Source organism: Cebus imitator, unplaced genomic scaffold (genome assembly GCF_001604975.1).
Source record: "Cebus imitator isolate Cc_AM_T3 unplaced genomic scaffold, Cebus_imitator-1.0 Scaffold307, whole genome shotgun sequence".
NCBI classification, from domain to species: domain Eukaryota; kingdom Metazoa; phylum Chordata; class Mammalia; order Primates; family Cebidae; genus Cebus; species Cebus imitator.
The window spans coordinates 1249736-1276033 of NW_016107622.1; the positions used below are offsets into that span (position 1 = coordinate 1249736).

Here is a 26298-nt window from a genome sequence, read left to right on the forward strand (position 1 = left end):
GTAATTTCTGTCTCCAAAGATTTGTCTGTACTTACCAGGAGTGGCGGTGAGGAAGGAGACCCAGGCATCTGGGATCACCTTCCCCTCGACTTCCACAATGCATTTCAAGAGAAGAAAAAGCAGGCCAACTGGTGCCTCCCGAATCACCTTCCTGTAAATAACACGCTTGGTACTGGGGAAACTCTCCGGAAGGCAGTTTTTACTTAAAACAAGCTCAAAACCCCAACCCACTCCTCCATCGGGAGACCAGAGCCCTTTCATATGTGATTTCTAACTGTAAACCCGAAACCCTTTCATATGTGATTTCTAAAACTGTAAATCTGAAACCCTTTCATATGTGATTTCTAAAACTGTAAATCCGAAACCCTTTCATATGTGATTTCTAAAACTGTAAACCCAGAAACCTTTTCACATGGGATTCCTAAAGCTGTAAATCCAAAACCCTTTCACTGGTGATTTCTAAGGCTGTAAACCTAAGATTCTTCCACGTGTAATATCTAGAGTGTAGGCCAATATAAAGGCAGAACCTGCCTTTGTTAGACGAGCTGGGTTTGGACAAGTCATCACCCGACTCCCGGCCGTAATAAACCCCTCATTTCCCCATTCACTGTTCGAGAGCTCTGTTTCTCGTGGCCAGTCCTGCTACATTGGTGTACACCTGTAGTCCCAGCTACTTGAGGACGCCAAAGTTAGAGGATCGCTTAAGTCCAGTAGTTTGAGGCTGCAGTAAACTATGATAGTGCTACTGCATTCCCTTCTGGGTGACAGAGTGAGAACCCATCTCTAAAAAACATATAAAGATTTGCCTATTCTAGACATTTTGTATAAATAGAGGTATACATTATTTTTGGGCTGGTTTCTTTCACTTAGCATGTTTTTAAGGTTCATCCATTTTGTATCATGTATCAGTACTTCATTTCTTTTTTGTCCAAATCATATTCCATTGGAAGTATATACCAATTTGGTTTATCCATTTATTATTTGATGGGCATTTGGGTTGTTTCCACATTTGCCTACTATAAATAATACTGCTATAAATATTCACATACAAGTTTTTGTATGAACATGTTTTCATTTCTCTCCATCATTATTATGGGCTGAATTGTGGCTCCACCAAATTCACAATTTGAAGTCCCAACCCCTAGTATCCCAGGATGTAATTGTATTTAAAGATAAGGTCTGTACAGAGGTGGCTATGTTAAAGGAAAGCTGCTAGGATGGGGGCTCTAATCCTATATGAATAGTGTCCTTGGAAAAAGCCATCAGGGGCCTGTGTGCACAGAGAAAGACCATGTGAGGACACAGAAAACAGCCATCTGCAAGAAAGGAGAGAGATCTTAGAAGAAAACAGACCTGTCAGCACTGTAATCTTCAACTGCCAGCCTCCAAAACTATAAGAAATAACTTTCTATTGTTTAATTTGCTCAGTCTATGGTATTTTGTTATGGTAGCTCTAGCAGAATAAGGTGCATACCTAGGAGTGGATACATTGGGTCATGTATTAAGTCCATTTAACACTCCAAGGACCTGCCAGGCTGTTCATATAAGTTTTTGTATGAATATATGTTTTATTATCTCTTAAGTACGTAGGATTAGCATAGCTGCTATAACTATTTGACATGGATACATGGTTTTCCAAAGCAGCTGCACCATTTTACATTCCTACCAGCAATGTTTGAGGGTTCCAATATTCCATATCCTTACCAAAACTTGTTATTGTCTATCTTTTGATTATAGTCAAAGGACTAAGCTCTGATTTTTTTTTTATCTTGCTCCAATTCCTACCTAAGGTGTCTGGGGAGTCATGTCCTACAAACCATGGATTCTTATCAGATGGGTTTTATTTGACCCTATATATTGTGACTTGCTTTGCAATCTTACCCTGGCATAACATTATGAGACAAGGAAAAAATATTTAACCCCAAAATATATTTTCTTGCCATGCCTTGAAATTGCCCTGCAAAGTCTCTTGGGGGTGGGGGAGGTGGGAATCTGCATTCTACAGAGAATCCCCTTCCCCTTTTGTTTCCCTTTCTTTGCAGATCCAGTGGATAACCAACTAAGAGCCAGGCACCCGTTTAAGTTTACAAACTGCCCTGTCTTTGAAGTCTGCTATCTGAAAGATTCCTCTTAACAATACAACTAGTTCTCCACAATCCTTTATCTTTAATCTGAAATTCCTTCCTATTGATCCCAAGTCTTTAGACAAACTCAGCCATCAACCAGAAAATGTTTAAATTGACCTATAGCCTGGAGGGCCCCAACTTTGAGTTGTCCCATCTTTCTGAACCAAACCAATGTATTTCTTAAATGTATTTGATTGATGTCTCATGGCTCTCTAAAATATGTAAAACCAAGCTGTACCCCCACTATCTTGGGCACATGTTCTCAGAATCTCCCGAGGGCTGTGTCACGGGCCATGGTCACTCATATTTGGCTTACAATAAGCCTCTTTGAATATTTTACAGAGTTTGGCTCTTTTCATCGATAAGTCATATGGTATAAAGTGATAGCTCAACGTTTCTTAATAGCCTTTATTTTCTGGAGCAGTTTTACGTTCACAGCAAAATTGAGCAGAAAGTACAGAGTTCCCATATACTTCTCACTCCCCGCAACCCAATGCACAATCTCCCCTACCATCAGTATCCCACACCACAGTCGTACATTTGTTTCAAACGATGACATATCATTATCCAAAGTCCATAGTTTATATTAGGGTTCATTTTTGGTGTTGTACATTCTATGGGTTTTGGCAAATGTGTAATGACATATGTCCACCCCTGTGGTAGCATACAGAAGGCTCACTGTCCTAAAAATCCCATTTTGTTTATTCATTCCTTCCTCTTCTCCAAACCTTCATATTTCGGTTTTGATATCTACTTTCGCAGCAGCTAGTGCTGTTGATCATCTTTTCATGTGCTTATTGGTCACTTACATATTATCTTCTTTGGAGAAATGTCTATTCAATCCTTTGCTCATTTAAAAAAAATTTATACTTTAAGTTCTGGGGTACATGTGCAGCTCGTGCAGGATTGTTACATAGGTATAAACATGTCATGGTGGTTTGCTGCATCCATCCCCCATCATCTACATTAGGTATTTCTCCTAAAATTGGGTTTTCAGTTGTTGGATATTACTGCTTTTTAGGGTTGAATTTGCTCCCTACCAAGGAGGAAAACTCATGACTTTCGTCTACTATGAAAAAGACATGAATACTTTATTATTGTGGAGAATGGCTTCCTCAGCAAATTCACTGTTCCTTTCTACTTTGGATTCACTAAATGTTAATAAAGCCACTTTGTGGTTTCAGAGCAGAGCCATCATTTTTCTTGGCAGCCAGATTTATATGACTCCAAAAGAAACAACCAGCATTAGGCAATATTAAATATAATTTAGAGATAAAAGCTAATCAGTTTGAATAACAATTACTAACTGATATAAAAATCAAGGAATTAGAATCAAATAGCACTTGTTATTGTTCATGGGCTTCAAAAGATTTATATCAATTTGGTACTATTAAAACTTCCTCGAAAGTTAAATATGAAACACATGGAAATAACAGTTACATGAGAAATATTGAGTCATTTCTCAGTGCTTATTAGCTGGGTCCCTTTGGTGGACAGGATTTGTGCAAATGTCTTAGTAACTACATGACTCTGCTCTGTTGTGAGCCATATTTATCATATTTGTCACATTTTAATTTATTCTAACCAGTTAAATTCAACTATTTACGGAACACCCAGTAAATGGAAGGCACTGCCTCTTCTACTGAAGTCATTAAATTCTTTGATACATTTTAAGAAAGAAATAGTTGCTTTTTCTGTTTAGTAATTAAAAAAAAAAAAAAATAGCTCCCCTGCCCCATATCTCCTTGTATTTCTTAGTTGGGTGAAGATATTCTGGAACTGAACACCATATATTTTGGGAGAAAGAAAAAAAACAAACCTAAAATGGAAAATGCCATAGTTATTTAAATGTAGGATTTAAATGAAACTCTTGAAGTTTAACTGCATTAAAAAAAAATCCTTTCCTTTTCTTAAAAAGGAGATTGAGACCATCCTGGCCAACATGGTGAAACCCCGTTTCTACTAAAATACAAAAAGTTAGCTGGGCACGGTGGCACGAGCCTGTAATCCCAACTACTAGGGAGGCTAAGGCAAGGGGAATCGTTTGAACTTGGGAGGCTGAGGTTGCAGTGAGCAGGGATCGTGCCACTGCACTCCAGCCTGGTGACAGAGCAAGACTCCATCTAAAGAAATATCACTGCATAAACTAGATGACTGCTTGAGTCATCATTCACAACTTATTAAAAAGACAGAAGTGACTCTTACAGAAGTGTATTTATTTGCACCCTACCATGCTAGTAGAAAACTGGGAAGGCAAATCTGAGTGCATGGTAGAAAACAGTCAGTTGCAGAATACAAGCATTTACATGATTATAATTACGGCTTGAGAAGTGAACAGCACTGGGGAAGTTTTAGGTAAATATAACATTCCACACTGATGCTTTCACAGTTTAATAGCAGAATCACTTATAAACATTCTGATAAAGATCAGAAACCAAAATGCATTCCTGTTTAGAACACAGATTTGCATTTACCAAAGCAGATAGATCTGTGACAAAGGAAAAATACACTCAATATTATCAACAGGCAATGACGCTCTCAGTCAATGGACATTTTTACGAAGACTCTAGAGAAATAACTGGGGATAGCAGTTGTTTGATCATGGGAAGGCGGGAGAACAAAAGAGGCATGGGGGGCCTTACGGTTCTGGGTAGAGAGCTGGAGACATGATGTGGTAAATGTTAATTAAATAGTCTTGGCAGAAAATAACCACAGGTAATTTCAGTAAGTATATCCTAAATAAATAATAAAATGTGCAAAAGCGATTTCTAAGGAAATTTGAGCACAAATGTTTACTCCTTAGAACTGGAAGAGTCAGTGATCAGAACTGTGCTCACATAGAGATCACAGGTCTGGAAAGATCCCATAGGTCGAGGACACATCGCTCCTCTAATAGGCTCACTAGGGCAGTGTGGAGCATTAAGAGCAGGTTTACTGGAGAGACAAAGGTAACAATAGGGTTTGGAAAGGCAGAAGATTTTTTAAAAAGGCTGTTTTTTTGATAGGCAGAGAAAAGTTACTGGTTTTAATAAAAGTAGTCACCTATACAAAGATCATTATACAGACAATGGAGGCTGTTTTTTATTTCTATTTTGCAGGAAAACAACCATAAGCTGCAATAAAAATTTGGTTTCAACATAACAAAGTCAGTTTCCCAAAAATCAGTACTGAGAGTCACTAACATTAAATGATGAAGATCCAAGGATGGTGCGGGGATCTTTACTCTTCATAGACAAGTTGTACATGCCTTTGAAAGGCTGTCTGAAGGCAGGGGAAGGCTGGAGATGGCAACTTTGGCCTCTGCCAAGTACTTGTGCTATTTTCTGTGTGTGATACTATCTGTTTTATAACTCAGAGGCAACACCACATACCTAGCATAAGGCTTGAACTCCCTTTGGGGTTATCAATTACTTATATAGCCTTCTTCTAAGGGAAGGCTAGCAAGGGGTTCATATTCGACCCTTACATGTGATGAGCATTCATGTGGGCTTCACAATACCCAGAGATTCTTGTAAACAGAAAATTTTAGAAAACAGCTATCTGATCTCACTATGAAGAAATCTTACTGACTTGAGTTCCTTTATCAGAGTAGACAGGCTTAAAATGCACTGCTTCCACTGTACTGCTGGAATTCATTTTTTTGTTGTTTTTGCATTGGTTTTGAATTCATTTGATTGGTTTTAATTCATTTGTTTTACATTCCATTTTTGTATTTGTATGCCAGTGAAAAATTATGAAAAGGCACATTTTGGGATTTTGTTTAGCTAAATTCTATGAAAATGGAAAGATACCTTTTATTCGACTTACGTAAGCCTGAGGTTATTCAGCACAGGTGATCTCTGCATTTCTTCTGAAAGGTTATCTTGTCGTTTAATGAACATAAATAACGTAAGCACACTGGGAGAGCTACTAAAGGAAAGACTGAAAAGACATGAATTCTTACTTTGTCCACCTGAAAGGACAGCTTGACTTGGTGACTAATCTTGCGTTGTTAAAATCAGTTCCTAAATATTTAGATAAGTAGTTGGTTTGATCGTTATTTGTAAAGTATTAGTAGTTACATGCTGAATTATCATGTTAAGATTTTTAGTTTGTTGTTCATGTGATATGAAAGAAGCCAATTCCTAAAACTGAATGTATGGCTTATTCAGCTCAGGTCACATACAAAGAGAAAAGCTGAAGCTGCAATAAACACTGAGCTACCTGGGTTTGAAGCAAAAGGCTATGAAGTATATGCACTTTACCTTGTATGTATCTTTTAGTTCTAGTAAACCCATCATGTAACAGAAAATGATTCTCCAGGTCCAGACACATTTAAGTTTAATGATTGGGGCTATTCTAACAATTGCGGCTATTTCTTTTTTTCTCACTGGTTCATTAGCATACCATCCATTTAAGAACAACTACTTATAAGCATAGTAATATTTCAGAGGCTTTAAAATAATAGAGGAAGAAAACTTTAAAAATCCTTTGTAGTCAAGAAAATGTGAAAATCAGATTTGTATTTGTTTTGGACAATTGGGAACTGTCACAATTGTTTTGAAGAGGTAACAAATGTATATACATTAAGAGATTCTATAGTATCAGCCATTTTGACATCTTTTGTTGAAAGAAAAACACCAAAAAACCCCGTATGTTCTATGGCTCAGAAATCAAGGAATTCCACAACTTTACTTTCCACTAAAATATTTATTTAATTGATATCTTACAGAAATAAATAAGAACAGTTTTTGTCTAATAGATAATTTTATATATATATGTAATTTTTTTTTTTTTTTTTACAAAATTGAAGCATATCAAATTGTTTTCTCTAAAACATAGCTCAGAAAGGAATACTAGAAAACAAACACAAATACTGGAATAGTCTCATTATTAAATTATAAGCATGGGCCTTCTGAATCTCAGCATGACATGTTATTAGTAAAAGAATGTAAGATATGGAGTCAGGGGACCTGGGCTCCACTGTTTACTTGCTACATGTCCTAAGAAAGTTTCTGAACTTCAGTTCTCTATACCTTGAAAACAGGAGTGATATTCATTATAACTTCACAAGACTGTTAGGCAAATTAAACATGTAAATGTATAGGAAAGCTCTTTTTAATATGTGAAGAGCTATAAAAATAACAGTTTGATTTAATTTCATATAAAAGAATCAATGCATACCTCCCTTTAACTGAAGAATAAGCACCAAAAGCGTGTGTGTGTTTTCTTCAGCTGAATTATGTCACTCTATAAACCTAGAGTAAGAAAATGCACCTTAACTGAGCACCAAAGCCTCTCAGACAAATGGGATCCAGGGTGGTTCTATGAGTTCTCCAGGCAGCTAAGTAGGATCTAGTAAGCCCTGAGGGTCAAAGAGGGCCCTTTAAAACTCTGAAGGCTCAAAGAAAAGGAAGCCAAACAAGAACATTTATATTACATCAAATGGCTAGGATTAAACAAGCTACTCCTTATTCAGCAATTTCAAAGTCCATTAATTCTTCACAGAAGAAGAAACACTTGGTTATTATCACCTGCAACAATTCGCTTATGTGAACATGGCATTCTGTTGTTCAAAAGGTCAAAGACTCGTGTTTAAGGGAGGAACAACTGGAATAAAAGGACAACCGTACCATGAATTCAGATATCAGTGGCTAAACAGTCTAGTTACAGAAGTACATGGGAAAGAAAAGAATTCAAGACATTAGTATAATAATGATTTAAAAAAAAGTGTGCCGCATTTCCATGTTATAATGATAAGACAAAGTCATAAAAACTGCAATATTTACAGATACATCAATCTTACAACATAAAAAAAAACTAATAGTAAGAAAAATTAAGAGTAGGGAAAGCAGATAATTTTAAGGTAACCATTGATACATTTCAAAAATCTATTTAGAGTTAACTGTTTACATTGACACCACTTTACACATAATAGAAATATGAATATTTTCAGTGTTTTCATTTTTAGTAGCAAGATGCAGAGGAAAGAAATAACTGTCTAACATTAACTTATTGTAAGGAGTTGTATTACTGCAGAATTACTAGGTATGAAGTTATGGTATAAACTTACTCAAAATGACAAGTTAATTTAATTCACCATCTACTTAAAACATTACTAACAAGATATTTGTGAATCATGTGCTAAAGATACTGAAGGCCCTTCCAAAACTGAGATCTATGTTGGTTGAAATACCAGGTCATATAAAACTAGACTAGTTTACTTTCTTATTCCAACTCTTTTTATGACTAATCTTACCATAAGAAAAGTACACATTACCTCTCTTAATTCCCTTGTATCATCAGATACAGATATTATTTGGGACAATAAAATAAATGTTTTATTAGGAGTGTAAAATTAAAAATCTTTATAGAGCTTTTGAAAACAGAATATTGAAAAGGGCTCAAGAAGTTCCAGACCACTGTATAACCAGAACAAGAAACAAATGCTTTCAACTAGGAACAGTGTTAGCTGATAACTACTTGGTTTTTAACCTTGTAACTTTGCTCTACAGCTATGAAAGTTTATTAATACATTAAAGTCGATGGAATGAATAAAGTGTAGTTCATTCAAGCTCTTCAGTTTCTTTGGTAAATAGGTCTGCCAGGTCAGCCACGGTCAAGACGGAGGCCTCTGAATGCTTCACTGATGAATTTGTGTGACTGCAAGGTTTTCCAAACGAGCACAGTCAGAAAGAAACCCCAAGGAATCAGCGATTATATTTGTAATAATAACCAGACCCATATTTTTTCTTAAGTTTTTGTAATTGGGCTATAAGAAACTCCCAGAGGAAAGCAAGTGATAAAATCATTATTATACCTTGTCAAAACCAGTGAAGACTTCTATATATTACTTTTAGGGTTTGTCAAAATGTTTCTTCTCTGCTCAATTAATAGAACAAAGAATAAAACCCCTGACAACTGCTAATATGCTCTCACCTTACAAATTACCTTCTTGCCACCTAAAGTTAATTTGTTTCAAGGGAATTTCAAAGAACTCTTATAACTGCTATTTTATTAAAACAGCCTAAATAAAAATCACTGAAGTCCGATACACAAGGATATAAGAACTTGAAAAAGCCGTCACGTTTTAAGTAAAAAGGCTCTTGTGGAAGCCTCTTCCCTTCCCATAAACCATCACTGGAAGAAAATTTCTGGTGTCAAATTCCTTCTTTGCTATGTGACAATCCCTTCTAAGGCAATAATCTCTTTCTTGGGTACATTCCAATCCTACTTACCTCCTAAAGATGTAGAAAGATTTACATTTTCAAAAAGACTAACAAATTACAGCATAAATATTAGAAAGTTCTATGATTCTAAAGACAAACTTTTAAAATTAAGACTGATTTGGTCTTTCTGCTGTTGTTCTGTCTTTGGATTGACACCACAATTAACAAGTTTGTTTTTTTTTTTTGAGACAGAGTCTTGCTCTTGCCCAGGCTGGAGTGCAGTGGCATGATCTTGGCTCATTGCAACCTCTGCCCGCTTCCCCCTGGGTTCAAGGATTCTCCTGCCTCAGCCTCCCGAGAAGCTGGGACTTTGGGCACATGCCACCAAGACTGGCTAATTTTCGTGTTTTTAGTAGAGACGGGGGTTTCGCCATGTTGGCCAGGCAGGTCTCAAACTCCCAACCTGAGGTTATCCACCCGCCTTGGAGGCCCAAGTGCTGGGGTTACAGGCGTGAGCCACCACGTGTGGCCTACCAAATTTTAAAGTCCAGATATTTCTATCAACACATGACTAACAAATGTGATGTAGAAAGCAGCAATACAAGTTTAGTTTACACATATCAGACTAAGGCTTATGTCAGGCATAAAGATATATTTCATTTAAAAAGTGACCCAATGTGGCAAAGAAATGTAGGATAGTTTGTTTACATGTTACAATTAACAAATTAATTCAAATATAGAATGTCTGGAACACCAACTGGGAAACACCGAAAAGACAAAACGTCAGATCTTGCTTTTAAAAAGTATTTGTGTTATATTTTTTGTCATCATCTAAGTGAAGTTCCAAAGGTACAAACTTTAACCAGGAAAACCTTCCCCCTTCTGCTTGTTGTAAATTATTACCTACCTCCTCTCAGCAGTTTTCAGCATTGCCTGCATTCTTTCTTCTATTGTTGCTTTAATTAAGAATCTGTGTACAATGGTAGGTCTAAAAGGCACAAAGAATTTTAATCTTAAAAACCTAGTAAACAAATTCGTACAAACCGACTTCACATTTTATATGCTATATTCATCAGTCAGTTGGTGCCCACTTGTGGCAGTTGCTGGGAGGGGTTAGCATCAAATAAAATGAACTATTTAATCTCCATGAGCTGACATTCTAATGAGGACAGACAATAAACACAGAAAAAAGTAAAGCAGTTTCAGGTAAATATAATGCCAAGAGGAGACTGACATGTGAACTGAAACAACAGTGATGGGAACAAGGCCAGCAGACAAAGGAGGAGTAAGAAGAACATCCAAAGGGAAGAACTGCATATACATGCACAATCCCTGGGAAGGCAACATGTGTGGGACAAGCCTAACATGTTCAAGAGGCCAAAAGAAGGCTAGCATGGCAGAAGCATCCTGTAAACGAGGGAGAAGAGAGGTGAAAATAAGGGTAGAGAGGTGTGCAGGGTCCAGGTCACATAGGGCCTTGGCCTTGCAGGATGTGACTAAGTATTTGAATTTTATCATGGTTATAATGGGAAGCCCTTGGTGGGTTTGTATGCATGATTTGCCTTTGGCAACTATGTGGAGGATGCACTTCTTGTTCAGCAACAAGAGCACCAGAGAAGCCAGTTAAGAAGTTCTGTAGTCATCTGGGTAAGTAAGAGTCAGTGTACTATGGTTGCATCAGTGGAGACAGTAGTCAAGTAGATTTGGAATACCTTTTGGAGGCAGAGTTGACAAAACTTAAAAGATTTTTGGAATATGAGATGTGAAAAGAGAAATATAGAAGAGTCCTAGATTTCTGATCTGGGCAGGAACAGATGACAATGCCACATTATAAGATAGGAAAAGCTTAGGGTGGGGGTGAGAGTACAGAAGCAACACAATTTTGTTTTGTCCATGTGAAACCTGATACCTATTAAACATGTATCCAAGGTGAGTCGAGAGATATGTGTGCAGAGACAGATATGGATATATGCACCTGGGATGGGAGCTATATGGGCATGTCTGGACTAGGGGTATACACCTTAGAGTCATCAACCTATAAAAGCTACCTAAATCCCTAAGACTGGAAAAAAAAATTCATCTAAGGGGTTTAGACAACCCTCAGACCACTGCCAAGAAGTAGGTCAACTAAAAACGTTATAAGCCTCACTTCAGTGATAGAGAAAAATCAACCAGATAGATTGAGAGAGAATAGGGGATGAAAAAGTAGAGATGGAGGTAGGATGTAAGAGAGCGTTGTTTTTTTTTTTTTTTTAATTTTTAAGATGAATAATATTAAGACATATTTACAGGGTAATATATGACAGGATGAGTATCCCTAATCCCAAAACCCCCAAATCTAAAATGCTTCAAAATCAAAAACTTTTTGAATGCCAACGTGACAAGTGGAGAATTCAACATCTGACTTCATGTAATGAGTCATAGTCAAAACACAGTAAAAACTTGGTTTTGTGCACAAAGTTATTTAAAATATTACATAAAATCACCTTCAGGCTGTGTGTGGAAGTTGCATATGAAACAAATTTCATGTTTCGACTGGGGTTTCATTCCTAAGATATCTCACTGTGTATATGCAAATATTCTAGAATCTCAAAAAATCCAAAGGCAAAACACTTGAAGCATTTCAGTTAATGGATACTCAGCCTGTACAAGGGAAATATACATGTCTTTGAAAATATGAGAAGGAATGGGATCCAGGACAAATGAAATGGGTGGCTTTTGAAAGAAAAGGGACACTTCTGCTGTAATAAAAGGGAAGGCATATGAGGTACTTTCCTGCTTATCACTGGATGACACATCCACGTTCCTACCTAACACCAACCCTCCCTCCACTTCAGCGTTCCATCCCATATCCTCTTGCTCACTCAAGGGCATTGTCAAACATTCTCCCTGCTGTATTCCTTCACTAGTGTTTTGTCTCTAATGAATCATTCTTATTCTCCCATTTGAAAGGAAAAACAAAAACTTCTCTTGATTTCATTCTCTTCCTTTTCTCTGCAGCAAAACTCCTCAAAATACTAGCCTTACCAGCCACACAGAAGCAGCAGTGCACTGTGGTTAAAGCTTGTACAGTGAAGGCAGAATGGCTGTGTCTGAAATCTGCCACCACTTTTACTAGTTGTCTGACCATGGGCAAGTTACCCTCTCTTTGTTACATAAGTATTTGTTAAATAAGAAATACACAAAATCCCATTCTCTCTAAAACTCAAGTCAGGCTGTCGCCTCTATGACTTAACCTGGTTTTGTATCTCGATGTTGCTAAATCTATGATCAATTCTCAATTCTTGTCTTCCTTGACACTTTTCACAGTACTTGAAACAGCTGACCATATCCTCTTCCTTAGGTACATTCTTTGCTTGCCTCCTAGACACCCCTGTCTTCTGGTTTTCTTCCTAACTCATTTCTTGATCTTTATCTGTTACCTTTGCTGGTTCCTTCTACTCTCCTAGAACAGTTTAACTTTGGCACCCTGGAGTTGAGTTCATGGTCGTCTTCTCTATCTAAACCCACCCTTAGGTAATCTCATTCAGTCTCATGACTTAATGGACTTGTAAATTCAGTTACACAATAGAAATCTCCATTTGGATGTCTGTTCTTCTCTTACCAAATCTGCTCTACCCTGTAGGGCATGTTCCTTCTCCAGCTCAGCTGAAGTTTACTGCATCCTTTTAGTCGTCCAAGCCAAAATCCATGGTGTTATCCTTGACCCTCTCACACCCCATGTCCAGTCTGTCCAAAAGTACTATCAGTTCTGTTTTCAAAATATATCCAGAACCTGACCACCCCTCACCATGTGTGCTGCTACCGCCATAGTCAGGTTACCTTCAGCTCTCACCAGGATGACTGCAATAGCCTCCAAAACTCTCCCTGCTTCTACTTTCCCTTGCTCCTTGCTCCCCTGCACTCCCACCCCATCATAGCACTCAGGATGATTCTTTTAAAACTTAAGTGAGATATGAAACCCTTCTGCTCAAAGCCTTCCAATGGCTCCCTATTTCACACAGGGTAAAAGCAGCATCTTCACAGTGGCTTCCTGGGCCCAATGTAATCCCTCTCCCCACTGAGCCCTCTGACTTCAACTCCTGCTTCTCTTTGCTTTAGCAACTGTGGCTCCTTGCTATTCTTCTAACACACCATACTCCCGACTTAGGGCCTTTGCACCAAATGCACCATTTACTTGAACATTCTTTCCCAAGATACCTCCAAGACTAACTTTCCCATTTTCCCATTTCTTTTAAGTCCTTGCTCAAATATTACCTTCTCAATAAGGCCTTGCATGCCTTCCTGCCCAGACACTATTAATTCCTCACCCTGCTCTACTTTTCCAGCTCCTAACATAGTCTATATTGTACTTATTACGTTTATTGTTTACACTCTGTCTACCAACTCCATTAGAGCTAGAATTAAGCTCCATGAGGGCGTCTCATGTTCCTAAAACAGTGCGTGGCACACAGAAGATGCTCCATAAAAATCTACCAAATAGTATGTGAATACTGATGCAGGCAGACTGTTCAAACTGATGATGGAAAGATGAGGTAGTTCTAATCTGACTGTGTATGTTTCCCCTGTATGAGGCCAGACGGCCACAGGGAGGAAGAAGACAAACTTAAGACAGACTCCTTAGAAAGTAGCAAAATTGATTTACTTGGGAAGCATAATAAGATTGTTGGGTAATACTGAATGGTCTTTTAGGCTTGTGGTTTTAAATCTGACACTAGTCCAGTCTATGCTTTAAAAGAGCATTGGTAGGACAGAAATCAGTATTTAAAAACACAGAAGAAAACCAACAAAAATCAAGACATGACTGCATTTTAAATGACACGTGGTGGTATGTTAGAACAAGTCCGCATTTACTGCAGTTATGTTACCTTGCCTTGTTTGTTAAGAGGCTTAATAAACATGTATCTTCCCTGCTTACAATTAAACCCTTTATTTTCTCTCCCAGCTACTACTTACAGAGCAGTCTATATTTCTGGGTATGACAGAGAAGACCTCATCTCCTGCCAATCCTCCCTTTTTCATACTTTATACTACAACAATCCCAAACTCCTTATAATCCCTAGAAATATCATTTCATTTCCCACCATTGTATTTTTGCATATATAACTCTCTTTGGCTGTGTGAATACTCCTTTCCAGCCTACTTTGAAGTAATTATTCCTTCAAGACTCAACATCATAAAGTCTTTCCTGACTCTGTAGGGCCTGAGTGATTATTATCTTCTTTTGTTAACACAGTACTTTTATTACACTTTTGCACACTCTACCACAACACTTTAAATCATGTTTCCTGTACTACAGAGTGACGTCCTTAGGGAAATAAATTATGTATCATTCAATATGAATCTTCAGTATTTGGAATAATGCCTGACATACAGTAGATGCTCAATAAATATTGATTTAATAAGTGCTTAATTTGGGTGTATGCGTGTGTGTGTGTGTTTTCTTTTTTAAACATTGAAGACTTGTAACATCCAGCAGGTAATACTAGGAGGCCTTATCAAAGATAACTGTCTATTCTGATATATGCATAAAGGTAATACATACCATATAATAATATTCGCTATTAGGTTTGCTTTGGGCCCTAAACTGAATCTAATGATCTCTTGGAGCTGACTTAGGGGATGTCTTTTCCTAAGGTTAAGAATTTAAAAAGGAGCCATTTATTTTCAGTCATGTACGAGGTATATCTTCTTTTAAACACAGGGCTACTTTAAACAATCAAAACTCCATTCTCCTCAAAGGCATGATGGATGCCTTCAACTTTGCAGCTGTCTTAAGTATTTCTGACAAGGTTTTTTTTTTTTTTTTTTTTTTTGGATTAAGTGATAAGGTTTTTGTGGGAAGGAAGACAAAAATGTGGGAACATTTGGGGGTTTGCTTCTTGGAGAAGGGAGAATTGGAAATCTCATGCTTTTTAATTAAATAATTAAAAAGTTATAAGTTATAAAATAAATAATTAAAAAATATAATCTCTAAGGAAATAATTAAAAACAAATAGGTTATGATGAACATAAATGAAGAGTTTACTGACTTGGTTTCTCAGAAAACTGAAGCAAATGTGACTGATTCTAATTTTAGTCCTTACTTTGTCTGTCCAATTCGGTGCACCCTCCCTATGGCCTGAAGCTCATGGGCAGGGTTCAATATGGGCTCCACCAAGAGAACATGAGTTGCTTCAATGATAGTTAATCCATTAGAACCTGTGTGCAGGGGCAGCAGCAAAATATTGATTTGGGGATCACGTTTAAATGCTGAAAGGTTCTCCTAAAAAAGAAAGGTACATTTTAATTTTGGCTGGATCAGTTAAAATAAGAGCAGTACGTTATAGCTCACTTTAAAGATGTCTAATGCTATCTATTACTATTGTGAAAGGTAATAGCTAAGAAAATTCAATGTAAAATTTCCAACTTTAGAAAATGTAAACTTGTTGCTTGATTTTAATTATGAAGAAAAGTATCATATAAGCTCTCTTGTTCTTTGTAATATCTAGAGCAATCACAAGACAGATGCATGTGATACATGGAAATTAAACTATATGAGGTTACAGGAAAGTGAAAGAGAAATAATGTGCTAGAGTGAATGTGAGATAAGACACACGAATCTGCTAAATTTTCATTTGGTCTCTGTGTGTGCCTGAGGTCATACACCTGTCACTGTGCTGAGCATGATGTAAGGATAATTGTGACCATATGCAGTTCTGCCTGACAGTTTCTTTAGAAGCTAATCCCTGGGGTGTCAGGCCCGTCTGTATTCAAAAGGTATATCATAGGCAATCTTTTCCTGTACTGACAAAAAAAAAGGACCTCAAGTTAGGAGATCTTTAAAAAACCAATGGTCTTATTATATTTATAATTAAATACTCTGAAAACACCTGAAGTTTCTCTACTTTGAATATTCACTTTATAATTAATCAAGAACTCAGACCCTGTTTTGTGGCTTACATGACACAAGACAATAAATGTAAGTAAGCTAGTTAATAGTAGTTTCAATTTGCAACTGTGTCTACTACAAAAATCAGGAGTAAAATCTTAACGTACCTGAAATGTCTTAACACGACTGATCTGTGCAAATTCCATGTTGTTGTCAGTGAGAGCTTTTGAAATAATATCTAATACGTCTTGCCACTAGAACACATAAAACAAGAAAACCAATATTTTTAGGTAGCTTTTATCTCAGGGTATCTGAAAAGGAAATAAAGCAAAATGATTTTTATACAAAACCCTCAAATGTAGTACCATCAATATTATTTAGCTCTATCTGAAACAGTAGTTTTGTTTTCGTTTTTTTGCATCAAATGCTGGTTTTAGAAATGGAATTAAGATAAACAAACAGTAGAAAATATATAATGAAGAACATACTGGAAAATAATTAGTTTTCCAAAATGAAAACTCGAGGTTTTATTCAACACTTAATATTCAGCAGATTTTCTTTTCTTTTTTTTTATTTTTAACCCAAATTCTTGTGAAATAAGACTTTCGAAGTCGGAAATTACAATTTTAAAAATATTAAACCAAGAAAATCTTTAAGTGAAAGTAATACAAAATCATGGAATGTAGCTACACAAATTGCCTTGTGAAGCATTATCAAATTTCTCTAAAAATAATTCTATCTTATGGATTTGGAAAAAAAAATCTAAGGGTAAACATTACAAATTAGTTCTCAGCTGTTAACTGATTACAGAGGGAAAATCAGTTCAAGTTAATATTGAGGATGAAAATGTTGATTATACCGTTGAGAAAACGAGTGCTTTAGCCCCTGGATCTCTAAGCTGTATTTTCATCAGAGTTCTGACCACAGCTTCCACTTTTGTAGAATGGCTGCCCTTTGAATACACACAAAAAATACACATTACTACTAAATAGAATCGAAATAGTGAAGAATGGAAGGAAAAGCAATATAAAATATTTTATTATCAAGGCTAAAAATGCATCAGAACAAATTATCAGGTATATATGTCTCTTTTTCATTTTGTATTTGCTGGAAATTTTCTTTAGCCTAGAAATGTAGAAGTCATGAAATTTACACACAGACATTTGAATGTAAAAGCATGCCAGAAAGTCATAAAGTGCTATGACCCTGAAGATATTTTTAGCTAAATAGTCAGGTTTTATAGTTAGAAAATTTCATTACATTAGCAGGCATGATATTTTAAAACAGTCTTCATTTTATTCTTTCTTCAGATATTATGTCATTAGAAATGTTAAGAATACAATGAATCAAAACTCCCAATGTAAGCAAACAGTGAAGGATCCAACCAATGGGGAACGCTTTCTTGAAAGAGTATTAATCGAAAACAATGACAGAGGTACAAATGATGCCCACTTAGAATGAGGCAGATTCATAAAAGCTAAACACTTAAAACTATGTTTTTTTTGTATCTTCCATAACCATTTCTATCAGATGAGATTAAAAGTGAGAAAATGATTTTTAAAATGGAGAAATAAGAAAATGATGAAAACAGAGCAAGTATTTTTGTAGCCCACAATGAGAAAGTTTTCCTCTTGGAGGGCTCTCAGAGATGGTATGACAGACAGATTAAGGTTGTGGGATTTTGAATGAGACAAATCTAAGTTCAACTCACAGTTCTGCAATTCACTAGTTATAGTTTCTAACCCTTTGTCTCCTAATCTGTCAAATAGGGCTGAATGATAATTATATCTTTTTCCCAAGGTGGCTGTGATGATTAAACGTGAAAATGTATACAAAGTATTTAGCCCAACATCTGGCAAGGAGTAAACACTCAAGAACTTATTATCTTTCTGAGATATTAAATATGAGCACTAAAATGACGTAGGTTATACCACAAGGGAAGGCAGATTTAACCAAAAAGAAGGAAAAATATTTCCACAGCAGCATAAACCTTGTCCCTCAATCCTCTCGACACACTTTTACATGAAGAAACATTCGAAGGTAAAAATAGAAACAAAACAAGAAAGCTATACTAATTTTAAGTCAGCAAAATGGAATAATGGAAAAAGTTTTAAAATCCTCATGCTAAAATCCTGATTCTACAGTTATTTTCTCTGAATATGTAGACTTTCAATTATACTCACAAGGCTAAAAATGTATTACAAAGTTAAAAATGTACTACAAAGGACCTATTTCGGTCTAACAATTATCTCAAATAACAGCCAAGAGAAAATAGAAAATCAGTGTACAGGAGATCATTTCAGAATTTAGACAAAAACATCCATGCTCCTTGCAAAGTCTTTCTTTTAAAAATATTTCAAGTGAAATACCAGGATAACTATGAATCCTTCCAATGATTAATCTGTTTCTTACTAAAAGTTCAAAAGAAAATAGAATAAATAGGCCGGGCGCGGTGGCTCAAGCCTGTAATCCCAGCACTTTGGGAGGCCGAGGCGGGTGGATCACGAGGTCAAGAGATCGAGACCATCCTGGTCAACATGGTGAAACCCCGTCTCTACCAAAAATACAAAAAATTAGCTGGGCATGGTGGTGCGTGCCTGTAATCCCAGCTACTCAGGAGGCTGACGCAGGAGAATTGCCTGAACCCAGGAAGCGGAGGTTGCGGTAAGCCGAGATCGCGCCATTGCACTCCAGCCTGGGTAACATGAGTGAAACTCTGTCTCAAAAAAAAAAAAAAAAAAAAAAAGGAAAATAGAATAAATCTTTTGTAACCAACATTCCTAGCACTGTAGTGGTAACTCTATGTAGGAAAAGAGCAGAGCATTCATTTTTATCAAAGACTGGCCAGTTCAGTGGTAGTGCTCAATGGCGCCTTCCAAATGCTACAGTTCTCAACCATTTCGTTTCAGTCTAGTCACTTCCTACTTCCTAGCAGAACAAGTTAGGCTACAAAACAAGTCTTGAAAACAAATTCAAGACTGAAATTATATCAAGTATCTTTTTCAACAATGGAATGAAACTAGAAATCCATAATAGGAGGAATTTTGGAAAAATAACAAAAATGTACAAATTAAATAATATGCTCTTGAACATTCAAAAGGTCAATAAAGAAATTAAAAGGAAAAATTAAAAATATCTTGAGACAAATGAAAATAATAATACAACATAACAAAACTTACAGAAATTCAGCAAAAGCACTTCTAATAATAAAGCTTATAGAAATAAACACCTATATAAAAGAAGAAATGTTCCAAATAAACAACCTAATATTGCACCACAAGGCACTAGAAAAAGTAGAGCAAAGTAACTGAAAGTCAGCAGAAGGAATGGTATAATAAAAATCAGAGAAGAAATAAGTGAAATAGAGATCAGAAAAAAAATACAGAAAAAGAGCAATGAAATTCTTAGTTGGTTATCTGAAAACATAAACACAATGGACAGTCCTTTAAGTAGACTAAGCAAAAACAAGAGTGAAATTTTAAAAATTATAAATGAAAGAAGAGACATTATAACTGATACCACAGAAATACAGAGAATCATAAGAAACTTGTGAACAGCTATATGTCAACAAATCAGAAAATCTATAAGAAATGGATAAATTCCCAGAAACAGTCAATCTACCAAGACTGAATCACAAAGAAATAGAAAATCTGAATAGACCAGTATGTAGTAAGGAGATTGAGTCAGTAATAAAGTCTTCCATCAAAGAAAAGCATAGGTCCTGGTGGGTTCACTGGTAAAGTCTAACAATTATTTAAATAAGGACTAATACCAATCCTTCTCGAACTTAAACTGAAGAAAGAATATTCTTAATTCCCTTTACAAGACCAGGATTACACTGATATCAAAGTCAGACAAGAACACTATAAGAAAAGAAAATTACAGGCCAGTATCTCTGATGAAAACATGTAGAAATCCTCAACAAAATACTAGAAAGTTAAATTCCACAACACATTAAAAGGGACCACTCACCATGATCAACAGGGGTTTATCTCTGGAATGCAAGGATGGTTTAACATATGCAAACCAATAAATGTGATACAGCACATTAACAGAATGAAGGGAAAAAAGTGATCTTCTCAGTATATGCAGAAAAAATATCTGATAAAATTCAACATATTTTAATATTAAAAATTCTCAACAACTTAGGCATAGAAGGAATGTACTTCAACACAATAAAGGCCATAAATGACAAGCCTACCAGCTAGCATCATACTCAATGGTGAAAAGTTGAAAGCTTTTTCTCTAAGATCAGCAAAACACGAATGCCTACTCTTGCCAATGTTATTCAACATAGTATTGGAAGTCTTAGCTACAGCAATTAGGAATGAAAAAGAAATAAAAGGCATTAAAATTGTAAAGGAGGAAGTTAAAATGTTTGCAGATGACGTGATCTTACATAGAGAAAATTCTAAAGATTCCACTAAAAACCTGTTAAAATAAACAAATTTAGCAAAGTTTCAGGATACAAAAGAAACACAAAAACCAGTAACATTTCTATACTAACAGTGAATTATCCAAAAAGGACAGCAAGAAAAAAATTCCCATTTACAATACCATTAAAAAAAATGCTTATGAAGAAATTTAATCAAGGCAAGAGATCTGTACACTAAAAATTATGAAACATTAATAAAAAATTAAAGAGAACACAAATAAATGGAAAGACATCACATGTTCATGGACTGAAAAAAATTAATATTGTTAAATATTAACCAACATGATCTACAGATTCAATGCAATCCCTATTGAAATTCCAATGACATTTTTCATAGAAATAGTACTATGATTTGAGTTTGTCCTCAGCGATATTCATGCTGAAATTTATACTCAGTATGGTGGTGTTGGGAGGTAGGGCCTAGTGGCAGGTGTTTTGAGTCATGCGGGTGGATCCTTCATGAATGACTTGGTGCTACTCTCTTGGTAGTGAGTAAATTCTCTCTTGTGCAAGAATGGATGAGCTCCTGTGATGGCAGGCTGTTATAATGTAAATTTCCTCCTCCTGTTTATTCCACTTTCTTTTTATCTGTCTGCTACCCCTATGACCTCTGCCACATTATTATGCAGCAAGGAAGCCCTCACCTAAAGGGCCATCCTCTCCAACTTCCCTGCCTACAGAACAAGGAGTTACATAATCCTCTTTTCTTTCTCTTTTTGAGATAGGCTCTTGAGCTCTTGCCCTGGTTGGAATGCAGTGGTGTAATCACAGCTCACAGCAACCCTGAATTGCTGGGCTCAAGTGATCCTCCCTCCTTAGTCTCCAGAGCAGCTGGGACTACAGGTGTGCACCACCATGCCTGGCTAATTTTTAATTTTTTTTTTTTTTTTTTTGGTAGAGACACAGTTTCACTATGTTGCCCAGGCTGGTCTTGAACTCCTAGCCTCAAGTGATACTCCCACTTTGGCCTCCCAAGTCACTGAGATTGTAGACATGAGTCACTGCATCTGGCCATAACTCCATTTCTTTATAAATTACCCAGTCTCAAATATTCTGTTATGGTAACATAAAACAGACAAAGAAAAACAGAAAAAACAATCCAAAAATTCACATGGAACCACAAAAGACCTTGGATAACCAAAGCAAACTTGAGTACTAAGCTAAACATATCACACTCCCTGATTCTAAAACACATTATAAAACCACAGTAATCAAAACTGTTTTTATGCTTCTGACATAAAAACAGACACACAGACCAATGGAACAGGAGAGAGAGCCCAGAAGTAAACCCACACATACGTAGTCAACCAATCTTTAACAAAGATAAGAAGATCACACAATGAGGGAAAAACACTCTCTTCAATAAACTGTGCTAAAAAACCCTGATTATCCACATGAAGAATAAAACTGAACCTTTACCTCACACCATATACAAAAATCAACTGAAAATGGATTAAAGACTTAAATATAAGACCTGAAATTACAAAACTACTACTTGACAATGGTCTTGGTAAAGATTTTTTGGATATGACCCAAAAAATACTGGCAACAAAAGCAAAAAGATAAATCGGCTTGCATTAAAGTAACAAGCTTTTGCAAAGCAAAGTTAATAATCAACATAGACAATCTACAACAAAAAAGAAACTATCTGCGAACCACACATGTGATAAGGAGTTATTATCCAAAATATACAAGAAACTCAAACAACTCAACAGCAATAAAACAACCTGAGGAAAAAATGGGCAAAGGACCTGAAAAGAAACTACTCAAATAGTTAACAGGTATAGGAAAAGGTGCTCAAAAACACTAATCATCAGGAAAATACAAATTAAAACCACACTGAGATACCACCTCATTCCCATTAGAATGACTATTATAAAAATGACAAGAGGTAATTGTTGGTGAGAAGGTGGAGAAAAGGAAAACCTTGTACACTATTGGTGGGAATCCAAATTAGCAGAGCCATTTTGCAAAATAATAAAGAGGTTCCTCAACACATTAAAAATAGAACTACCACGTGATCCAGCAATTCCATTTCTGGGTATATATCTAGGGGAAATTAAATCAGTATGTGGAAGAGATATCTGCATTCTCAAGTTAATTTCAGCATTATTCACAGTAGCCAAAATATGGAATCAACTTAAGTGTCCATCAACTGATGAATACATTTTAGAACACGGTATATATACACAATAGAATATGTTTCTACCTGATAGTAAATCCTGTCAGGTGAGACAACAAATGTACGAAAGACACTATGCTAACTGAAATAAACCAGGCACAGAAAAGACAGAAACTGCATGATCTCACGTATGTGTGGTATCTAAAAACACTGAACTCTTAGAAGCAGAGAGTAGAATGGTGGTTACCAGAGGCTGAAGTTTGAGGGAAGTGGGTGGGTTAAATGGTACAAAGTTTTAGATAGACAGAAGGAATAGATCTAAAGATCTATTGTACATCATGGTGACTATACTACATAATGTATTATATACAGTTGTCCCTTGGTATCCATGGGGGATTAGATCTAGGACCCCCATTGGATATCAAAATCTCAGATGTTAAGTGCCTTACAAAAAAATGGCAGTTTTTACATATAGCCTATACACACTCTTCTGTATACTTTAAATCACCTCTATATTACTTTTAATACTTAATACAATGAATTTTACGTAAATAATTATTATAGTGCCTTTTAAGAACTTGTGTTTTTTACATATGTTGTGATTTTTTTTACTGTTGCTGAATTTTTCTTGAGTATTTTTTTTCTGTGGTTAACTGAACCTGTTGATGCAGAATCTGCAAATATGGGGGGCCAAATATACTTGAAAACTGCTAAGAAGGCAGATTTTAAATGTTCTAATCACAAAAACTGTTAAGTATGTGAAGTGATGGATATGTTCATTAGCTTGATTAAATCCTTCCACAATATCCACATATATTAAAACATCATGTTGCACACAACCATAAGTATATACAAATTTTTCATTTGAGAGTTAACAAATAACTATATTAGGAACTGGATATACAAAGATGAAAAAAAATTCCCTTGTCCCCAAATACATACACTCTAACACATGTTACAGACTACGAAGAAAAATATACAGGTATTGATTGACTTACGACCTATGCAACTTACGACCATTCGACTTTACGACTACAATCGCTAGCCACGACTGCTCCGTGTCTGGCAGCACAAATGTTGCCCAGCTGGGCGTACGACAGTGTGGGACAATAAACATATATGCTATATCATATCATTATTAGTCATTTTCTTGCCTTTCTTACTAAAATGTGAGTGGTTTATATCCCTATATCTTTAACAACATTAGAACATACTAAGTTTAAATTATATTTGAACAAGATATCCAGGTGACATCTTTCATGATGAATGCTACATATTTGTATCCCATGGAAAGTCACATAAAATTGTGATGATTTACTTTTCTATTTACAATGATAATAAATAAATACCTGGCAACTAGTCCTTTTTAACCCTAAGACTTAACATAGTTCATACTCTTCTGCTTTTCAAAACTCATCATGTGCCATGGTGTTTCACTTCAAACCATAGACCACCGTGGTTCAGTGATCTGTGAATATTCCAGAGTTTAACACAAGGCTGCACCTTTACCTCAAGTTAAGGTGGCTTTTTAAAAATGAGATTTGACAAGAATGCGTTCATAATAAGCATTCAGGTCAACCTTCACTACTGGTAATGCAGTGTTTTACTTAAACCTGACGAATGTAAAAATAAGAAACAAAATGGTGTAGAGATGATACAAATGGCATAAAATGAACAAAGAAAATTATGATATATAACAATGAAAGAAAATTATGATAAAATATGACTTAAAGATTTTTATAACATCATTTCACAGTACTGTACATATAGCCTACTCAACTTACGACCAAATCGTGTTACGACCAGTCTGTCAGAACCAATCATGGTCATAAGGTGAGGACTAGCTGTATAAGGATGGTTTATCTGCTGGTTTGGCCTAAAAGCAACTAAAATGAATGCTTTATACTGCCTTAATGAGCACTTTACACATTCCACTGCTCTTTTTCATGCTTCTTCTATCTCATATATGTAAATAAACTTGGGTTCAAATCTGTCAGCTTCTGAGAAGACTATTCAATGTGGTTACTGCTATAGAAAGCAAATATTCACTTTGTTAAAAAAAAGATAAGATTAAAACAGGAAAAAGGGGATGGGTTACATATAGGCAGGGCTGCTTGGGAAAAAGCAAAAAAGTAAGAAAAGCAACTATGGATACCAACCTATTCTTGTGTAGCTGTTAACACAGTATGAACATTCTCAAGACAAGTAAGCTGGTAGCCTGAGTCAAACTCATTATTTAGTTACAGCAGTAAACAGATGGCAAAGTTAAGCTGGAATAATATGCATTAGGAAAGAGTGTGCATGGGAATAGAAATCCCACAAAACTGCTAGACAATCTCTTAATATATTAGGTTGATAAAATTGTACTTAATTATAAGCACCTCTGTCCTCTTCTGACATTACTGTCCCTTTTCTTACTCCCATCCTTTCGCCTTAGTCTCTTCAACACACACCCTAATCCTAACTTTGTGCTTAATGCTAAGTTTTTCTTCATGTCTGAAACATTAATGACCAAGGCCCAGTTTTGGAGTAACGACACAGCTTCTGTCCTTTACCTTCATTGACTGTATCTTTGCCATTCTTCTCTCCAAGGCACAAATTCTCTCTAAGGTCAACTTGAGAACTGAGGTGAGAGACATACAAAGTGTTCCCAGTCAGCTCAAGGCTGTTATCGCTCCTGTTTTTCTACTCAAGGCACAAAGTCAGAAGCCAGAAGAATTAAAATATTTAAAAATAAAGAAGTGAAGTAAAGTGAAGTCTTTCACTTTCTGGAAAATAAAGTACAAAACTAAAAGCTCCAGAATTTGGAGTAAGAAGTCAACACACTGAAAAAACAGTAGAGACCCACTAGCACCAAAGGCCACTAAAGAATATTTCTAGTGAAGTTTGGCCTGGAAGACACTTTGTAATACAACTCAAGATCAGAAATGTCATGTAGCTTCTTATCTACTCTAATAGGTGCCATTAACTTATTTTTATCACTGAGTTAAATCTGATTGAAATAAGGTGTTCTATAGTGGCAGTCTTCTGTTGTAAAATGTGGAGAACCTAAACTTTGAATTACAGGTTGTTATATGTGTTAAAATGACAGAAAACTCAGTTTTATTTCTTTGCCATATATTCAGCAAACTGAAAAAAAATTCTTCTAATAAAGCAACCAAGTAGCATCTGCTCTAGATTTTAATCCTCTCCCCTCCAGAATGAGATGAACTACTTTACCAATGTAATTTCGGAGTGGGAAAGGGCTTTTCATGCACTGAAGACTTATTGGGGATAAATGAGGGAGCAATATTAATAGTAAAAATCTGAGTATTGGTGTGGAAAGATACACTGTAGCTTGGCTTTGCTCTATTTTGATTCATGTCCATCTCCTATCTACTGAGATTCCTTACTTAGGAGAGAAAGGATAGAAAGGAAAACACATATGAGCTCTCTGCTGCAGCAGGAAAGGGCCACTTGCACTTGATTTACACATACAAAAGAAAAACAATGCTCTGTGACTAGGAATATATTGTTGCATTGTATTTCTTTTCAATGACTCTATATAAAGTGAATATCGGAGCACAATTTGAAATAGGACTTGGCAATTTTTCACC

The 26298-nt window shown here is 36.0% G+C and overlaps 1 protein-coding gene across 4 annotated transcripts in view; it reads right to left on the reverse strand.

The window, feature by feature from the left end:
* Positions 1-6800: 6800 nt before the first annotated feature.
* Positions 6801-26298, reverse strand: part of SHPRH (SNF2 histone linker PHD RING helicase) — an 82825-nt gene continuing 63327 nt past the window's right edge. For 3 of the 4 annotated variants that reach the window (XM_017503246.2, XM_017503244.2, XM_017503245.2), the window contains exons 26-30: positions 17005-17097; positions 16313-16399; positions 15361-15539; positions 10182-10262; positions 6801-8768 (exon numbers count right to left, since the gene is read on the reverse strand). In XM_017503246.2, coding sequence (XP_017358735.1) covers positions 8672-8768; positions 10182-10262; positions 15361-15539; positions 16313-16399; positions 17005-17097 — 537 coding nt within the window. In that variant the 3' untranslated portion in view covers positions 6801-8671. The remainder of the gene's footprint in view (positions 8769-10181; positions 10263-15360; positions 15540-16312; positions 16400-17004; positions 17098-26298) is intronic. The other variant, XR_001817706.2, reaches the window with a different exon arrangement.